Consider the following 19,201-nt stretch of genomic DNA (forward strand, 5'->3'; position numbering starts at 1 on the left):
CTTGCTTTATCAATGGGGTTGGGACAATCAGTTGTGTTGTGCAGAAGTCAGGTTAATACACAGCCGACAGCCCTATTGGACAACTGTTAAAATTCATATTATGGCAAGAACCAATCAGCTAACTAAAGAAAAACGAGTGGCCATCATTACTTTAAGAAATGAAGGTCAGTCAGTCCGGAAAATTGCAAAAACTTTAAATGTGTCCCCAAGTGGAGTCGCAAAAACCATCAAGCGCTACAACGAAACTGGCACACATGAGGACCGACCCAGGAAAGGAAGACCAAGAGTCACCTCTGCTTCTGAGGATAAGTTCATCCAAGTCACCAGCCTCAGAAATCGCAAGTTAACAGCAGCTCAGATCAGAGACCAGATGAATGCCACACAGAGTTCTAGCAGCAGACTCATCTCTAGAACAACTGTTAAGAGGAGACTGCGCGAATCAGGCCTTCATGGTCAAATAGCTGCTAGGAAACCACTGCTAAGGAGAGGCAACAAGCAGAAGAGATTTGTTTGGGCCAAGAAACACAAGGAATGGACATTAGACCAGTGGAAATCTGTGCTTTGGTCTGATGAGTCCAAATTTGAGATCTTTGGTTCCAACCGCTGTGTCTTTGTGAGACGCAGAAAAGGTGAACGGATGGATTCCACATGCCTGGTTCCCACTGTGAAGCATGGAGGAGGAGGTGTGATGGTGTGGGGGTGTTTTGCTGGTGACACTGTTGGGGATTTATTCAAAATTGAAGGCACACTGAACCAGCATGGCTACCACAGCATCCTGCAGCGACATGCCATCCCATCCGGTTTGCGTTTAGTTGGACGATCATTTATTTTTCAACAGGACAATGACCCCAAACACACCTCCAGGCTGTGTAAGGGCTATTTGACCAAGAAGGAGAGTGATGGAGTGCTGCGGCAGATGACCTGGCCTCCACAGTCACCGGACCTGAACCCAATCGAGATGGTTTGGGGTGAGCTGGACCGCAGAGTGAAGTCAAAGGGGCCAACAAATGCTAAACACCTCTGGGAACTCCTTCAAGACTGTTGGAAAACCATTTCAGGTGACTACCTCTTGAAGCTCATGGAGAGAATGCCAAGAGTGTGCAAAGCAGTAATCAGAGCAAAGGGTGGCTATTTTGAAGAAACTAGAATATAAAACATGTTTTCAGTTATTTCACCTTTTTTTGTTAAGTACATAACTCCACATGTGTTCATTCATAGTTTTGATGCCTTCAGTGAGAATCTACAATGTAAATAGACATGAAAATAAAGAAAACGCATTGAATGAGAAGGTGTGTCCAAACTTTTGGCCTGTACTGTAGTTTTTGTCAGATAGGCAGAAAAGTGACCCTAAATTAATGATCTTGATCTGTAAATAAGCAACTGATACAAGTACACCATGTCAACTTTATAAGATGATAATACTATTGATGTTCTTATTTGTGGCTTGAAGGCCAAAAATTCTGTTAATGCAGGTTGGGAAAGTTCACTAATATTTATGTTCCTGTTGCTCTGGAAAGTCCACAGAACACACTGTCAACAGTTTTATGAGGACTGTTTCTTTGGTAGAAAGGAGTTCCACAGAAAATACTGAGGTCTGTGTATTATCTCAAGTCACGTGGACACTATTGTGTTGCCTTTGATTTTCTTGTTTCATAGTTTGAGTGCACTGATCCTTTAAACTCTCCCTTGCCGCTTGATTACAAAGTACATTTTATGCACTGCCTTGGCAATATTTTCTTGATAAACAGTCATCCGAGTTAATTTGTTTAACTGAAATGAAAGAGACGTGATAGAGAGGGAGTGATGGAGAAGATGCATAATTGATGGAGAAACACTGAGTGTTAGAGAGAGTTGGTGGCAGAGAAAGAGTGGTCTTTAAAGGAGGAAAGAGTCATTTGGTTAATTAGATCAGAGTGCTACACCACATGCATCACATTTACTGTTCTCAAGAGGCAGAGAGATGGACAAGGAGCAGGAAGGCTGGAGAGTTTGTATGCACAAGTCATTATTCTGTGTGTGTCATGCTTATATTCAGTGTCCTAAAAAGTACGTAAGTATAAAAGTTTGGGGTGGGTGTGTGTGTGTGTGTGTGTCTCTGTGTGTGTGTGTGTCTCTGTGTGTATGTGTCAGGACCCGAAGCTGCGGGAGGTGCTTGGCTGCGGCAAGGGTGACAATGTCGAAGGGAAGCTGGTAACTGTCGTCCATGGCAATGACCTGGTCAACATCTCCTTCCACAACTTCCAGGCGATGCAGGAAGATACAGCCAAGGTAACCATGGAAACCACTAGCATCCCATATCCTCTTTACCTTTCTTACTCTTGCCTTTAAAGTACCCCTCCAGACACTTTTTGACATATGTAAAAATCGCCAAAACTGCTGCTTGTGGTAGGTTTTGCGTTCACTTTCTGCTTTCTCCAACGCTTGAAAATGACTAGCGTTAGCCTTATGCTGTACTCACACTATGAGCGACACAGCAACAGGTTACAAGTCATTTTCAACGAAAGCCGGTGGTGACATGAAGACAAACTGACGTCCGACACTTGTCCCTGCGGACAGGCGTGATGTGCTACAAATTAAAAATGAGCTGGCCTTAACTTTTTAGCGCTCCAATGATGCGGTGAAGCGTCAACCAGTCAAATGTTTTTGTTTCTAGCTGTGGAACTGTGTTACTTAGCTTAGTCAGCTGTCGCTATGCTGGCTTTATGTGCGTTGCAGTGCATGCAGGGATGCAACAGGGCTGCGAAATATGATGTTAGAATAGGGTTCATTTGTAGTTAATGAGCACTGATATTTTTTTGAACAGATACAAACTTAGGATGACATTTTGTCTAGGTGCTTTTTGGCAAGTAGCAAACATACACAAGCCTGTGACAACAATGAGTGTTTTAACAACACTTAAACTGAGACTTTGTGATAATGTAGCTTGTCACACAGTTGCGTTGTCACCTGTAGTGTGAACACAGCATTAGGAGAAACACAAGAGATTCAGCTATCTGACCATGACTGACCAAAATTGGTGACTAGCAGACGTATGTTATGTCTTGTTAGTATCTGTAGTACTATTTGTTCTGTTTGTTAACTTGTAGGCTAACTGGCAGTTGCTGACTCAGCATTAGTGTTTGTGAAACATACAGGTACATGTGCTATGGTGGGGTTTTTGGTAGATATTTCAAGGATGCTCCAAGGTCTGGCTTACATCCAAAAACCGTGCACTCTACCATGTTTGCTGTCAAAACTTTGACTATGCTAATGCTAATGCTAACGCTGGCTCTCTGACAAGTCCACTCTGTGCTGTAGGTTTCAGGGTTCTTTACCGTCGTTATGTCAAAGTTTGTTCCCCTATAGTTATGTGCTTACGTATAAGACAGCAATTGGCTTTCGTGTTAGTGATGTACCTACTCTAACTTGCTCGACGTACATTTATACACTTTATACGTACACTTATATGCCCCTCAGTAGAGGAATGCAAAAATGCTTCTCTAGTGATAAACTCTGCACAGACACAAGTCAGTATAGCCAAGGTCAGACATTTTTAGGCACATAAACATACTAAAAAAAAATTTTTGAATGGAGGGGGGACTTTAATTTTTCTTCCTTGATTCCTGTCATCTTTCCATCCATCTTTCGTATGTATCCCCCTCTCTCATTTGTGTCTTTCTTCAGGCCATATGCTGATTACTCACTTTACGATGTTGACATAGAGGCGTGTGTGTGTTTAGGAGTTGTAAAGAGGGATTTTTTTCCTTTGCGTGTGTGTTGTATATAGAAACACTAAGTTGACATCCTTCCCGACGAACAGTCAAACAACCCTGTTTTATCATCTCATGTGTGTTTTTTCCAGATTTGGACAGATGAGCTGTTCACTTTGGCCACAAACATACTTTCCCAGAATGCATCACGGCACACGTTCCTCCTCAAAGCGTAAGAAGCTGTGCATGTCTTATCTTGATATCAGGGAGCCTCAGATCAATGTTTTTAAAGCCTCTGTGTGTGTGTTTCAGGTACACTAAGTTAAAGCTGCAGGTGAATCAGGATGGGAAGATTCCCGTGAAGAAGTGAGAAACGCACATCAACCACTTTTTAAACTTTGTACAGAATTTAAAACGCCAGTGCCCACTTCTTCTTTCCTTTCCTCTTTGCTGACTCTCTTCCATTTTCTCTCCTCTTAAGTTCACCTCTGGTTTATCTCTGCTTACTCATGTCAGTGTAATCCTATCAGACTCTGCTGACAGTGTTTGATTTTAATGTCGAGAACAATAAACTTTGATCTGTGAATGGTTTGACTCAGTCAGCCATGATATAAAAAACCCCTTTGAACAGTGACTGTTATCTCTCCAAACTCTCTGTCCGTCTTTCAGTATTCTCAAGATGTTTTCGGATAAGAAGAGAGTGGAGACGGCTCTGGAGCAGTGTGGCCTCGTCAATAACAGGGTAATCATCAAAAGCGATCACTGACCATAGGGCTTCTCAAGATCTGCACATGTTTTGGTTCATACATGAGATTCGAGTAGTTGCAACCCATTCTCACGCCGGGGTGCTGCAAAGCATTCTTTGCATGCCTTTGCAATGTTGAGGCAAAAAAAGGCTGCAGGCAGACATTAGCTTTAAAATGTGACATTTTGAAGTTTTAGTTTTTGTCCTGGTTACACCAACAAGATATAACCTGTTGTGTGTGTGAGCTTCAGAGATGCTGTTTCAGAGAAAGGCGAGCTAGCTCCAGTCTTTGTGCTATGCTAAGCTAAGCTAAACTAACTAGGCTGCTCCTAGTACCCTCATATTAACCATACACATGAAATGGGCATCAAACATATCATCTTGAAGCAAGAAAGCAAATTAGCCTGTTTCCCCAAATGTCAAACTGTTCTTCAAGTCACACAAAAGCTAGCTATTTATTTAGAAGTCACACAGTTTTTCCTAACAAATTTGGTTTCCTAGAGGTTTCATTCATTCTTTTAAGTCCCATATTGTATTGTCAAAGCCTTTGCTTGTATCTGCAGTGTAAGGTACCTCCGGCTTGTGGTTTTGTAAGCAAAACAAGGTTTCTTGTGTGTTTTTAGTAGGTAGAATCTTTTCTAAAAATCAGTTTGGAGTCACAAGACATTTCTTTTTTTAAATAAGGGACCAGCTTGTGCCAAATGCGCAGTCAGCATTTCCCTTTGTATTGTTTTACTCTGGTGCCTCCTGCTGGTGAAATAGAAGAACACACAAAGTGGGAAATGAGAGGAGGATCTGATCCACAGCCACACAATCCTCTCTGTTCTCTTTCAGTCAGAGGGAATCAAGCCAGATGACTTCACGTGGGAGGCCTTCCAGAAGTTTCTCGACACCCTCAGTCTCCGGCCTGAGATACAAAGCATCTTTGAGGAAAGGTACGTGACACACAAATAACGCTTTTACAAAACTTTGCTGTGACTTTCCATTTCTAATCCCAGAATAAAATTCCAACCCCCACCCTAGATCCTTTAATAATGATGCTCTATAATATTATTAGGATTCTAGGTAATGCTCCCAACCTGTACCAAGTGACCAAACACACATGGTATTCAGTACACTTTTCTCTTTGCTCCAGTGGCTCCAAGAGGAAGCCATTCATCTCTCTGGACCAGTTCATGGACTTCATTAACCGCAGGCAGCGAGACTCCAGACTGAACGAGGTGCTGTACCCCCCGCTGAAGAGAGAGCAGGTCCGACAGATCATGGAGAAATATGAGACCAATGCCAGCCAGCTGGAGAGAGGTTAGTGACTCTGATTTTATATTTTGCTGTTGACATTGTCGGCATTTAGATGCAGCTTCAAGAATGTGATCCTCATAGCTGAGATATTGTAATGAAGTAATTCAGTGAATCATTGCAGCACATCTGAATCAGCTCTGCTCTTTTGCCTTTTAATGTTTTCCCCGAAGACCATCCAAGGAAGTGACCAGAATACACTGACCTTTTTGAGCCGCTGAGTCAAATAACTGCACCAAAAGATGTCACAGTCACATAAAATAATATTGTTTTGGTAGATAACAAGAGTTCAGTGTACGTGCAGCTGTATCCTTGTTTAGATTGTATCTGTTTGTCTCAAAGCAAGGTTTATCAACTGCAGCAGTACTCAGAGAATTATAGGTTTCTAGGTCAAATTGATTTCCTGATCTTTTATTGCAGCAGGGTGTCCTTTTCTAAAATCCTTGGCCGTGGACTGACCGAGCCCACATCCATTTCCTTTCTCTGTAACACCCAGAATGTGGGAATCATTTGTGAATTTGATGACATATCCTCCACATGTGTTGCTGTGGATCAACTGTAAAACTAGGGAGTGAGCAGAGCCCTGGCTGCCGTAAGCCACTCTGCTAGGTCACCGTTAAGCCAAAATCTGTAAGATGATCCACCATACAGCCCACAGTGTTTAGAACTAAGCCAGTGTGTTGACGTCTGAAAACAGAGGCCTTTTGCTCCTCTGGCCAGTTTACTGCTAGAGCTTGCATTTAGCATGGCGTGTTGCAGTCCTTGCCCTTCAAATCAAATCAATTATTCTGATTGCCGTGAGCAGATGCTGGTCCGACTGTCAAAAACAAGTCTGACCTTTTTTGGAGTCCGTAAACACGTCCTTTCCTTCTCTCCCCCTCTCTCATGCAGACCAGATCAGTTTGCAGGCTTTCAGTCGGTACCTGGGAGGAGAGGAAAACACCATCGTACCTCCTGAGAGGCTGGACCTCATCGACGATATGAACCAACCGCTGTCCCACTATTTTATCAATTCCTCGCACAACACATACCTCACAGGTAAAAACACGCTAACAACGCGCAAAGACCTCAAAGCAAAGAAGACAAACACGATTCATTGGAATTTCTAGCTTTATAATATATCTTTGCCTCCCTTCGTCTGTTTGCCCGTAGTGGGTCAGCTGACTGGTCTGTCGTCAGTGGAGATGTACAGGCAGGTGCTGCTGACCGGCTGTCGCTGTGTAGAGCTGGACTGCTGGAAAGGCCGGCCGCAAGACGAGGAGCCCTACATCACCCACGGGTTCACCATGACCACTGAGATCCCATTTAAGGTTACTGCTTTTTGGCATGCAGTTACCCGTGATTATTAGGTTTTTTTGTCTAATTAAATTGTGACAGCATGGTCAGGCTGAGTTTGTGTAAGTCATTGCTCTCATGTAACATTTAATGTACTGCAGCAGTTTTTTTCCTCACATAAATGTCTGTTTTTCCATTTTATATATGACTGGCACCATATAAAAGTGATTCATAAATCACCAACTCATGAAAGTTTTACATCTACACACAGGAATGTACCATATGTTTATGTTTATGGAGGCGTTAGGGTTTAGAGGTGTGCTTTATAAATGTACTTGATAGTTTATGACAAGCTGAGATGCTATTTCTCCTCTTCTAACTGTTATAAAATCTAATAAGTATTAAGGGACCATGGTGTGTGGACCTCTGATCCTTGGTGAATTTGTGCGGTTTGGTCAGTAAATTCTTTGTGCAGTGGATTCAGATATTTTGAATATGGAGGCAGCAACCACCGACAGTTTGAACAAACACTCAGTGTCTTTATTAGTGTTGTGGCAGAGGGTGGTGGCAGTGCCATGACCTGTTGCCAAAAGCAAAAATCTGTTAAGTATTTTGGGCTTTTATTGCATTTTTTGACCTCTTTCTTTTAGCATGTATTTGGAGATTTCATTCAGAGGAGCTCCTTTTAATGTTCTGATTTTTTCCATGACTGTAGGAGGTGATCGAGGCGATAGCAGAGAGTGCTTTCAAGACCTCACCATACCCCCTCATCCTGTCTTTTGAAAACCACGTAGATTCGTAAGTCAGCACATGGATTCATCATTTATTTTTTCTCAGACTTTTTTGAGTCTTTGTAACACTGCAGTTTAGTCTGATGTATTCATAACCAGACCAGATGTAAAAGTCAAGGCTTGTATTAAAGTATTTGTCCTAAAACGTGGATGCTTGAAGACTTGTTGAGTTCTAAAAGTCCCATATTTTAAAAAAACAAACTTATTTCCATGTCTTTTTTTACTAAAAAGCAGGTATAGGTGTTATATAATACTATGAAACATCAAAACACACAGAGAAACACAGAGAAATGTGCACAGTCTATATTCAGAAACTGTGCCTTTAAACGAACCATCAGGACTTTAGTGAAGTTGTGATGTCACAACTATACTATATTGACCGGTCTATAAAGGTCGAAAATGGTGGTAGACTGCCGTTACAGTCATTCCCCAGCTGCAGCGATGGTGCAGAGACGCTGAGAGCGCAGATGCAGATGAGCAGACTGAGCTTTTAGGAGGGGTGTTTAAAGAGACAGGCGCTAAAACAGAGCATTTCAGATGGAGGGTGAATACATGAACATTCAGCCAGACAATGTGAGAACAGTGATGTGTTTTTTTTAAAAACATAAAGCATGTAAATATGTTCTAGTAGAAACCAGAATTACAGATAATGAGCATAATACGGGACCTTTAATTCAAGGGCTAATAAACTAACCTGTGTGTCTTGTTCTGTCAGGGCCAAGCAACAGGCCAAAATGGCAGAGTACTGCCGGACCATCTTTGGAGATGCCCTGCTCATCGATCCCCTAGAGAAATATCCGGTAAGACTGGTCTCCATTCAGATCTGGCGTGAACTTTGCCTTTGTTGTACTTAACTTTCAATATGCAGTACTTATTTAAAACACGTATATAGATACTTGAATTTATGCTATTATTTCAAGGTCTGTTTCAGTCTGAAATAAATGGATGATGTTAGATGATTAGATCATGTCTCACTGCTGTGTCTCAAGGCGAATTAACAACACACTAATATCCTTTGACTCCACAGTCATGGAGTTAATCAACTTGCAAACCATCAGATAGGATGAAACAGCTTGCGATACACACATCAGCTCATGATCTCGACAATTTTACACTAAGACACAGTACGTGATTCGTAGCTCATAAACCTCTCTAGTAGTTAGACTCTTTGTTTTAACCTAGAGCCTTTTTTCCAGTGAAGGCACAGAATCCTTTAAATAAAACTCAAAAATGTGTATGACCCACACCGAGTATCATAACCCCAGATTTGATTATACAGACATTTTGGGCAATTATGTCTATATATGTACGAAAGAGGCACACAATGGGGTTTGCTGAAACACACAAGTTTGCATAAATACAAAAATATAGATGATGTGAAAGCACATCTGTGTTCCAAACACACTGGTCGAGATATGCATTTTTTCATTCTAGTGTTGTCCTAAAAGTTTTTAACTATGGCAAAAAGTTAACGCAGGGTTTGCAGTGAAAGTGCAAATAGATGAAATGTAATAAATCCAATTTCTTTCCAGTTTATCGTTGTGTCTTTCCTGTGTCTTCAGCTGGACCCCGGTCAGCCCCTCCCCTCACCGCAGGAGATGATGGGGAAGATTCTCATCAAAAACAAGAAGAAACACCACCACCACCGACCCTCGAGTAGTGGCAGCATACGACGCAGAGAGCTGGAGGAGCAGTCGTCGCCCAACAATGGTGAGCGCATGTATCTGTATTGGTTTAGATTGCATTGGTTGTAATGATACAGCCAATGATGCAGCTTCTGTCATGTTTGGGGGAATGAAACTTGTATAGTCTTGGGCTAATATATACCATTTACTGCATGTAGATGTTAATAGTGTGAGTTTGCTGCTCTCTGTGTAGACTGCCCTCTGACAGACGGTGAGGGAAGCCAGCTCCTGTCTAACGGGGAGGAGAAGTTGGCTGAGAGGATGGTCAAAGACTCGGAGCCTCGTAAATCCATTGGTGGGTTGTAGAGGAAGGTGTAGATAGATATATGGATTATAAAGGCAGCCACTGTGATCCACAGTAGCTCTTTATAATGTGCATGTATTACATCGAACAGGAGGTGAGGGAGAAAGTGAGGAGGATGAGGAGGACGAACCAGCGGCAGAGTTGAAAAAGCCAAACTCCGATGAGGTAGGAGCCACACGGGATCAGGGCTGACAGTGTGTTTGACTGGCTGACGGGCTGATTGATGGATTAGTGCTATCTGCCTCCCTCAGGGTACAGCCAGCAGTGAGGTGAACGCCACAGAGGAGATGTCGACTCTTGTCAACTACATTGAACCTGTCAAATTCAAGAGCTTCGAGGTGGCGAACAGTAAGTGTGTGTGAGTGATAAAGAGACAGGAAGATGTCCTCACTTTATGTGCAGAGGAGATATGAAGTAAAAGAAAAAAAAAGTGTGTATGAGGGCTTTGGATAAGCCTCGTTAGTTTTAAGCACCTCTCTCATGTAGCTCATTAGGCAGGCAGGCAGGCCGGCTGTACCGACTCATTTGTGGTTAATGATCAGTCTTGTCATACAGACCTGTCGCACATACATTATCTTAATCAATTCCTGTACTTGTGTCAGTTTTTCTGAGTTCTTTTTTTTTTCACGCTTTCTGTCCACCAGAGAGGAGGAAGTACTTTGAAATGTCGTCTTTTGTGGAAACGAAAGGCATGGACACCCTGAAGAGCTCCCCCATCGAGTTTGTCGAGTATCCCTGGAAGTTTGTCATTGCTTGAAAACTTGAGCTTCTTTTAAGAAATAGGGTTTATGTTGGTGTGTGTTTGAAATATTTGGTGTGTTCAAATGCTTCTTTTGTTTTGGAACCCTTTATTAGCATGGAAAGTAGAGAGTGTGAAAAAGTCTTCAAAGCTGACAAGAAAGTCTTTTGACCATAAGGGCAGACATTACAGGTGAACAGGTTGAAACTTTAAACTAACTGATGACTTTCTCAGTTGATTACTTACATTAAAGGGATTATTGTTTTCTGAAATTTTATGTTTAAATCTGCAAATGAGGTATTATATTGTTAGATATGCGCTAATTTTCATACCGCAACAGAAATCTAAACACCGGATAAAGCCAGGTTGAAAAAAAATCTTGTTTCATTTTGTTTCATTCTGTTAAGAGCCATTAAAAGAATCAATTTTCAACATGTTTTTAGGTACAAAATTTTATCTTAATCAGGCTATGATTAATATTTGAACAATCCCATTTGGAATCAGATTATATATTGGAATAAAACTATTAAGTCTGGTGTATGTAAGTGCCACCGAGGTGGAGTGAAAGATATAGTGACATCTAGTGGTGAAGTTGCAGATTGCAATAAACTGAAACTACTTCTGTGTGTCAACGGTGTGGGAGAACTACAGTGGCTGATGCGAAAACACGAATGGCCTTATCTAGAGCCAGTGATTCGTTTGTCCATTCTGGGCTACTGTAGAAACAACATGGTAAATTCTTTGGAACCAGCTCCATATGTTGAGGTAAACTTATGCTAAAGTCACGTAAACACAACAATTAGATATGAAAAGATATGTATTGTTAAATTCCATTAATTCTTCTGACACAACAGGGGAACAGGGTAAAACTTTTAACCAATAGATGTCACCATCAGACTTCCACAGGTCATTACTTACATTAAAACACTTTTTTGTATCACAAGTTGTCTGAAATGTTATGTTTAAATATGCCAGTGACACACTATTTAATTCAACATGCACATTTTGCATGATTTTCCAGAATATAAATCTGATCTAAAATAAACACCCAATGTGAATTTTGGATGTTTTCTTTCCACTAATCTTAAAGAACACATCTTAAGACAATCTTAAAAATTGACCAGGACATGAAATAAACTATTTTCACCTGTAGTGTCTCCCCCAACATGTTAAATGTCAAGTGTGCCTTCATATGCTGCAATTTACAACATGTAAGAAACTATGCACACATATGCCTCGTATACAGAGTTTGGGTCTTAACAGCACTCCTCCAGGTACAACAAAAATCAACTGAGCCGAATCTACCCTAAAGGAACAAGGGTTGACAGCTCCAACTACATGCCTCAGCTCTTCTGGAATGTCGGCTGCCAGATGGTGGCGCTAAACTTCCAGACCCTTGGTGAGTCTGCTTATTTCAGCCTCAGATGGTCAAAGTGAACACTATTCACAGAACCAAAAAACACAAATAAGGTCTTGAAAAATTTAAAGTGTTGCTTTAACTTTAACTTTAACTTAAGATACTTTAACTGTTCAAGGATCTCAATATTCATCCCTGTAAACCCCTTTCTTCCCTACCTTTCGTGCTCTTTCTCATCTCTCTCCCCCCTTTGATTCATCATCTCCCCATTCCTCTGTACCAGACCTCCCTATGCAGCTGAACATGGGTGTGTTCGAGTACAACGGCCACAGCGGCTACTTGCTGAAACCTGAGTTCATGAGAAGGACGGACAAACACTTTGACCCTTTTACAGAAAACATAGTGGACGGGATAGTTGCCAATACCATCAAAATTAGGGTAAGGACAAACATGTCATCATTTGGAAAAGTTCTGTGTAAGAGTTGTTATAATAGACATGTATAATTTAACATCCACCAGGTGATGTCAGGTCAGTTCCTGACTGATAAAAAGGTCGGTGTGTACGTGGAAGTGGACATGTTTGGCCTTCCTGCTGACACCAAGAGGAAGTACAGAACCAAAACGTCCAATGGGAACTCTCTGGACCCTGTGTGGGACGATGACATGTTTGTTTTTAATAAGGTAGGATTCAAATGTCTTTCAGATTTTTCTCTTACTCTTCACTGACTGTCCTCTGTTACATGCTCTCTAAACTTCTCCCATTAACACCCTTCTGTCTCCAGGTGGTCCTCCCTACACTGGCCTCTCTGAGGATAGCAGTGTTTGAAGAAAACGGCAAGTTTATTGGACATCGGATCCTCCCTGTGTCAGCCATTAGACCTGGTCAGTGCAGACGCAAACACCCATAAACACACTCATAATGTCAAGCATTTAGAGAAGTCTGGTTGTAACCAAACTGATGACCTGTTTACATGCTGCTTTACCTTTGCTTGTCCAGCACTAATTGACTGCAGTCATTTATTTATTTGTTTCTTCCTTCCTTCTAGGCTACCACTACATCAACCTAAAGAATGAGCTGAACCAGCCCCTCCTGCTGCCCTCGCTGCTGGTTTACACTGAAGCTCAGGACTACATCCCGAATGAACACCAGGGTAAGAACACTACATTGACAACAGCACTTTGCAGCTCCGACCTGACATCCCACTAAACCTGACCTGATCTGACTAACTTTAAACATACTTACCTTAAAGCAGTAGTTTGACAATTTGAGAAATACCACTATATTTAAATGCCTTTTTCAGCTGTTTATCCATTTTCTTTTGTTAACTATTTGAACAATTTATCCATTACTTTTACAAAACAATGTTGACTTTGCGATTCTAGTTCTACTAGTTTTCAGCAGTGACGTGTGGCCGATTAAGGGAGCTGGTGTGCACACCTCCTGCAATTCAATTGTGAAATACATATTTTACTGAAAAACCGTTTTACTGTTACTCTCACATAAATCATAAATACTGCCTGTGGTATGTATGTAATGTGTTCAAATATTCCCAGTGATTGGTTGACACTGCATGCTAAAAATGACTGGTTCCGGGGTGCAACGATTTTACGACCAAGAAATGTTGCCAGATTGGTCAATTTTCTACTCTACTGGGCAGCTTTAGGAAAGATTATGTTGGTAAAAATTATTTTGGGTGGGTGGACAAAATTTTGGACTGGTTTGACATAGTAGTTTTCATATGTTTTTCAATATTTATTTTCATGTCTCGCTAAAAATGATGTCTTTGGTCCAACCTGGCAACACTGCTGTAGCTAGAAGGCTACTCAACTAGGCTGGTCAGCCACCAGAGGCGAGCTTGCTAGCATATAGCTGCTCAGATCAGCTAGTAGCAATGATGGTTGATATAGATGAAAATAGTATTGATTCACAGACATTGCAACACAAGAGTACAGGAATGTCTGTAGTACATATTTGTGAATACGGGTACATTTTGTGAACCAAAAACTATAGGGTATTGTCTACTGGTGGTCCCTGGGGACATCTGTGCTTTGACACCGCCGCCTTTGCCAGGCAACGGTGGCACACAGAGCTTCAGATCAGGGGATGAAAGCGGATGGGCAGATGATAGATCTGTGCAGAGCACCTGAACAAAAACACTGTCACATCACCGACAGTTTGATAAATACATCCAAAACACCAGATTCCCTCACAGTGGTTTCAGCCAAAATACACAAAGCTACCTACAGGGCTGTAGGACCACCTAGTGGAAAAGTCACACCATGCCACTGGTTTAGAGCAATCCTAATGCCAACACGATGGCTTTAAAGGAATAGCTTTACATTTTGAGAAATGGGCTTATTTGCTGTCTTGCTGAGACTTAGATGAGAAGATTGAAACCACTCTTTTATCTGTACAATATAAATGAATCTTATCTTAGCATAAGGACTGGAAAGGGGGAAACAGCTACACTGACTTGAGGCTTAAAATAAAACAAATGTATTTGACTTTGACACTGTAAATTCTGGAAACATATTTATCAAAAGGAACTTGGTCTCAGCTATGTAAAATCAGGAGAAGTCTTCAGTGACCTGATGGAGTCAAACACTGCAAATCAACATCACTGCCATTTTAAAGTTAGTCAACCTTGAGTTGGAGGACTTGTGACTTGACTCGGACTTACCATAAAACACTTAAACCAACTTTGCCACTTGGCTGAAATCTATGAACTTGTGGATATCAATGACGTTAAGGCGCTCTTTGTCTTGTTTGTATGTGTGTGTGTGTGTGTGTGTGTGTGTGTTTGTGTGTATTTTCAGAATACGCAGAGGCTCTGACCAACCCCATTAAGCACATCAGTCAATTACACAAGAGAGAGACACAGCTGGCTGTTCTCATAGAGGACAACAGTGAGGTAAGACACATCTGTTCGTTGAACAATAACAGGGACGTCAGAACATGTTTGTGGGCCAAATTTCCCCACACCCCCTCGTTTATGAAATATCTGTACCCCATTAGTTAGATAGGCCGACAGTTTGTGGACTCTCAGTTACTCAATTTCATCTTCCTGTTGTTTTTGTCCAGCCTGTCCCTAACCATCCCAAAGAGGGAGAGACCAAGGGAGAGTGTGAAGTCATTCCAGGTGGTCGATTCTCTTCCCCCTTCCACACCCTCCCCCCCTGCTCACCGGACGAAGCCCCTGACATCCTCAAAGTACCTGCGCCAGGTAGAGACCTCTACACATCACACACACACAGCCACAAATACTGTCTTAATGTCTACATGTAAATGCAAACACCTGTCATTTACCTCCAAAGGGTGTTATGTTATTCTAACACACATTAGGTTGATATCACGTTAAATGATTGATACTTGTAATCTACCACTGTGAATGACTTGGCCAGTTTGGTTACGAAACAAGTTTAGAGGTCAACAGCCTGCCGCAGAGAAGAGTATTATATGCTAATTCTAGCATATAATAACATGTCCATGTATGTGTCTTCACTGCACAAATACTCAAAGTTATCTTTTCACTTGTCTCCAGGAAATTCCAACAAGAAAAACGTTCTTTTTTCAGTGTTGTGAAAATCATGCATCTCCCAAATGTCACGTTTTCATGAATTAAAAACTGTTTTTTCATTTGTGAAAAACTTTTTTTTTTTTTCATTCCACTGAAGATTAACTGATGTGCTGAACTTACACTAAAGCCATGCACACTGTTTTGTTCATTGCACTGGGCACAATGAGTTTTCTGCCGGGTGTTTCTGGCTCATTGTCCCATCATCCATTTCACACACACTGTCTGTGTGCTTTTCCTGTTTGTTTTTCCACATGTGTGTGTGTGTGTTTGTGTGTAGCACCAAATCAGAAGGAAGACCTTATAGCCACTGTGCTGGCAGGTAAGGTCATTTCTGCATTCATTCCACACCCAAATACGTGAAATCATTTGTGTGTCAGCTGCATGTAGAGAATGTATTTTATGGCCATTTTTAAATTAGACACACAAGGAATGGCTTGGTGTCAGCTAGATGTACAATTGTACATCACAATGATTATTGGCCTCCATACTAACTCTCTTTCTGTCTATCTGTCTCTCAGACATCCAGGCCCAGTCTATAGAGGAGCTGAGGCAGCAGAAGAGTTATGTGAAGCTGCTAAAGAAACAAAGCAAAGAGCTCAAAGAGATGCGTAAGAAACATCTCAAGAAGGTACGCTCACAGACACAGTGGAAACACACCTATTTTGATCCGTATGCATTTTTCACTGCACTTGTTGGAATATTTCAGCTCTGCATAGAAACTGGATATGAAAAGTCCCCTGTGTTGGCAGAAGATACAGAAATATCTTTTTTTATTGTGCTCTGGAAAATAAGTTGGTTTTTTGCTTGTGTGTGTTTGCAGGTGTGGAATCTGAGCAAGGAGCAGAAGAGTCGGACTAGCCAGCTTCAGTCTGACACCCAGAGGAAACGCAGTCAGATGGAGAAGCACCTCAAACGTAGCATCAAGAAAAAGTAAGGATGGATGGCTTTATGCTGTGCATAAAGTGGAAAGAGATCTCAAGAAGTACCAGTAAAGGAGAGAGGAAAGGGGGAACAGATATGATGAAATACTTAGATAGATTGATGATGCAAAGATAGATAGGTGGTAACTAAACCTGACCTTTTGTGTGTGTGTGTTCAGCGAGCCCTATGAGCCAGTGCAGCGTGAGCTGACGGCGCTGGATCAGGAGCTTGAGAAGCAGACGGTCCAGCTGAGGGAATGGCAGATGCAAGAACTGCTGAAGCTCCGACAGCAGCTCCACTCGCTGGAGAGAGAGAAGCAACAAATACACCTGCAGGAGGTAATGACACACACCTGTGTATTAACGCGTCAGTGCACTCCCCCCAATCTTTGCACACTTAGACATACTCAAGGTGACACACTTGGAATAACACTGTATCCCTCCCTTGAATTCTTAAATACTCGTACACTCACACAGAGTTCATCGTTCGCTGACCTCTAAGAAACTTTATGGCGCTACTGTACATCTGCGCAGTGATTCGTTGACACGGTGTCGTCTGCTGTGGTGTGTTTTTAGGCCTTCCAGAAGTTAAAGGAGACGGCGAGTGAATGCCAAGCAGCTCAGCTGAAGAAGCTCAAGGAGACGTGTGAGAAGTAAGTGCAGCTGTCTCACCTTGCACGGCCGAACAAGAAAAGTTGGGACAGGACACAGAAGTCATTGCCAGAGTGACTTTCTGCTTTAAGTAATTATTGTAGTATATTTAAAGGTCCAGTGTGTGGGATTTAGGAAACTGTTTTATTAAGTGTTTTTATTGATTTAAATCACCTGGTCCATTCATTTTGAAGCGAAGGAGACCTCTGCGGATAATTCAGCTCCTGGTAAAAACCTCCCTAACATTTGGATTTTAAGTTATCGGGAGAAAAAAGGTGAGCACACATTAGTAGGTGCTGGGCAAGCCTGTCTGCAAAGTGCCGAACAGTGTCAGAGAAACACTGATTTGCAATGTGAAACTGCTTTATTCAGTGTTTTTACTGGTTTAAATCACAGTCTGAGGAGGAGACCTCTGCTGAGAATTCGGCTCCCAGTAAAAACCCCCTGAACAATGAACACTGAAGGAAATTTAACCAGGAGAAGTTTTAGCTGGTTGCAATTTGCGTTCCTTCACCACTAGATGGCACTAAATTTAATCATACACACTGGACCTTTAAGTCTCAGTGTACGCCATAGGGCTAAAGCTATTTCTTTTTACGCCAGGTGACTTTGATTCCTAGATGTGTCTGGGGTTTTTTTTCAGTAACATTCACAAAAAAGTCCTCTGTGAATTTTGCAATTTCTTGTGATGTCATTGTATTTGCAGGGAGAAGAAAGAGCTCCAGAAGATCCTGGACAGGAAGCGTCAAAACAGCATCAGTGAAGCCAAGAGCCGCGACAAAGACAAGGCTGAAACGTAATCAACCTTTTCATTGGATATTGGATCAGTCAGACCTTATTTTGGTTCTGCCTTTCATCATTTTTCCTTTTATTTTTCTCGCTCTTTCTCCTCCTATCCCTCTCTGTAGGGACCTGAATGAGATCAACAGGAAACATATTCAAGATTCTGTCTCCCTAATCCGCGGGGTAAGTATCCACTCTAACACGCACACACACACTCTTATCACCAGCAGTCCTTGAGGATTTATCTACTTCATAGTACATTTTTCTGCCATTGTCATCAACTTTACTCCACTCTTCTCACACACTATCTTCTTTTCCCTTCCTCCCTTATTCGCCAATATTCGCCTCTTAATCCACGTTGCCATCCTTCCTTTTCTTATCCCTATGTTTTCCTTTTTGACTGTTTTATCCTAAAATCGCCTCCTACATACCTCTCCTGCCGTTTCATTCCTCCACATGCAACTCCCCTCAAATCTTACTCCCACTGACCCTTTCCTTTTTCCTTCCTAAATCTTCCTCCCTTCCTCGCACTCCAGCTGGAGGAGGCTCAGACCAGGAGACAGGAAAAGCTAACACTGAGACAACGGGAGGTGCTGCAACACTTAGATGATGAACTTCCACAGGTGAGCAGAAAACACATCGACTCACACACACACATTGAAGTGCTTGAATATACTCTAACACTTTCCCGGTGTTTCTCATGCAGCTCCAGTCTCAGCTGGAGAGGGACCTGGAGCAGGAGCATCAGCGACTACCAGAGGAAATCTGCGAGCACCTTCAGCTGGAGCTCCAAAACAAAGGTCTCCGAAAAGACGCCCTGTTCTCGCCCTTGTCCAATCACAGCAGCCCCAGCTCCGGCTCGGGCCCGCCCTCCAACTGCTCCACGCCCTCGTACCCGTCGACGCCCAATCGGAGCAGCTGGAACAGGAGTATGGACAATAGCATGGCCTCACTGGCAGATTCCACTTCCTCGTCCACCACTCCCGTCCTGTCAGAGGCGGAGATGTCGTTCAGTTAAAACTATTACTTGTAAAAAAGAAAATACATACAGTACATTCAACTGGGGTCTATAATGATTATAATGTGGGATAGTAATGATATTAATTATTTACTAATTTTATTCCTTTTTTATTACAGACTGTTTTTGTTCTTGTCTACAGAGCTATATTATTTTTTATTTTGCTGTTTTTGTCAGATGCACATCATGACTTTTGTTGGAAGATTTCATAAGAATCATAACCAAACTTTTTTTTAACCTTTTTTACATTTTGTCTCTGTCTTTTTAACGTCATGTTCTTCGAGATCTTTTTCTTAGCATTGTTTCCATGTTTGTCTGCTCAGTAAGTGTTGATGTGGTTTATCGCCACACCACGAGCTTCATGTTCACA

General features: G+C 41.9%; 1 protein-coding gene across 1 annotated transcript in view; it reads left to right on the forward strand.

The window, feature by feature from the left end:
* Positions 1-18,855, forward strand: part of plcb3 (phospholipase C, beta 3 (phosphatidylinositol-specific)) — a 55,506-nt gene extending 36,651 nt beyond the window's left edge. The window contains exons 4-34 of the mRNA XM_033609297.2: positions 2,131-2,268; positions 3,842-3,921; positions 4,002-4,055; positions 4,359-4,431; positions 5,269-5,369; positions 5,570-5,736; positions 6,622-6,768; positions 6,883-7,040; positions 7,721-7,803; positions 8,512-8,596; positions 9,359-9,506; positions 9,675-9,776; positions 9,877-9,950; positions 10,037-10,133; positions 10,430-10,514; positions 11,799-11,923; positions 12,165-12,319; positions 12,401-12,562; positions 12,664-12,763; positions 12,928-13,032; positions 14,699-14,793; positions 14,964-15,105; positions 15,737-15,778; positions 15,978-16,087; positions 16,280-16,389; positions 16,559-16,718; positions 16,956-17,032; positions 17,737-17,826; positions 17,939-17,996; positions 18,350-18,436; positions 18,520-18,855. Coding sequence (XP_033465188.1) covers positions 2,131-2,268; positions 3,842-3,921; positions 4,002-4,055; positions 4,359-4,431; positions 5,269-5,369; positions 5,570-5,736; positions 6,622-6,768; positions 6,883-7,040; positions 7,721-7,803; positions 8,512-8,596; positions 9,359-9,506; positions 9,675-9,776; positions 9,877-9,950; positions 10,037-10,133; positions 10,430-10,514; positions 11,799-11,923; positions 12,165-12,319; positions 12,401-12,562; positions 12,664-12,763; positions 12,928-13,032; positions 14,699-14,793; positions 14,964-15,105; positions 15,737-15,778; positions 15,978-16,087; positions 16,280-16,389; positions 16,559-16,718; positions 16,956-17,032; positions 17,737-17,826; positions 17,939-17,996; positions 18,350-18,436; positions 18,520-18,831 — 3,522 coding nt within the window. The 3' untranslated portion in view covers positions 18,832-18,855. The remainder of the gene's footprint in view (positions 1-2,130; positions 2,269-3,841; positions 3,922-4,001; positions 4,056-4,358; positions 4,432-5,268; positions 5,370-5,569; positions 5,737-6,621; positions 6,769-6,882; positions 7,041-7,720; positions 7,804-8,511; positions 8,597-9,358; positions 9,507-9,674; positions 9,777-9,876; positions 9,951-10,036; positions 10,134-10,429; positions 10,515-11,798; positions 11,924-12,164; positions 12,320-12,400; positions 12,563-12,663; positions 12,764-12,927; positions 13,033-14,698; positions 14,794-14,963; positions 15,106-15,736; positions 15,779-15,977; positions 16,088-16,279; positions 16,390-16,558; positions 16,719-16,955; positions 17,033-17,736; positions 17,827-17,938; positions 17,997-18,349; positions 18,437-18,519) is intronic.
* The last annotated feature ends 346 nt before the right edge of the window (positions 18,856-19,201 follow it).

The sequence above is a fragment of the Epinephelus lanceolatus genome, chromosome 22 (assembly GCF_041903045.1).
Source record: "Epinephelus lanceolatus isolate andai-2023 chromosome 22, ASM4190304v1, whole genome shotgun sequence".
NCBI lineage: Eukaryota > Metazoa > Chordata > Actinopteri > Perciformes > Serranidae > Epinephelus > Epinephelus lanceolatus.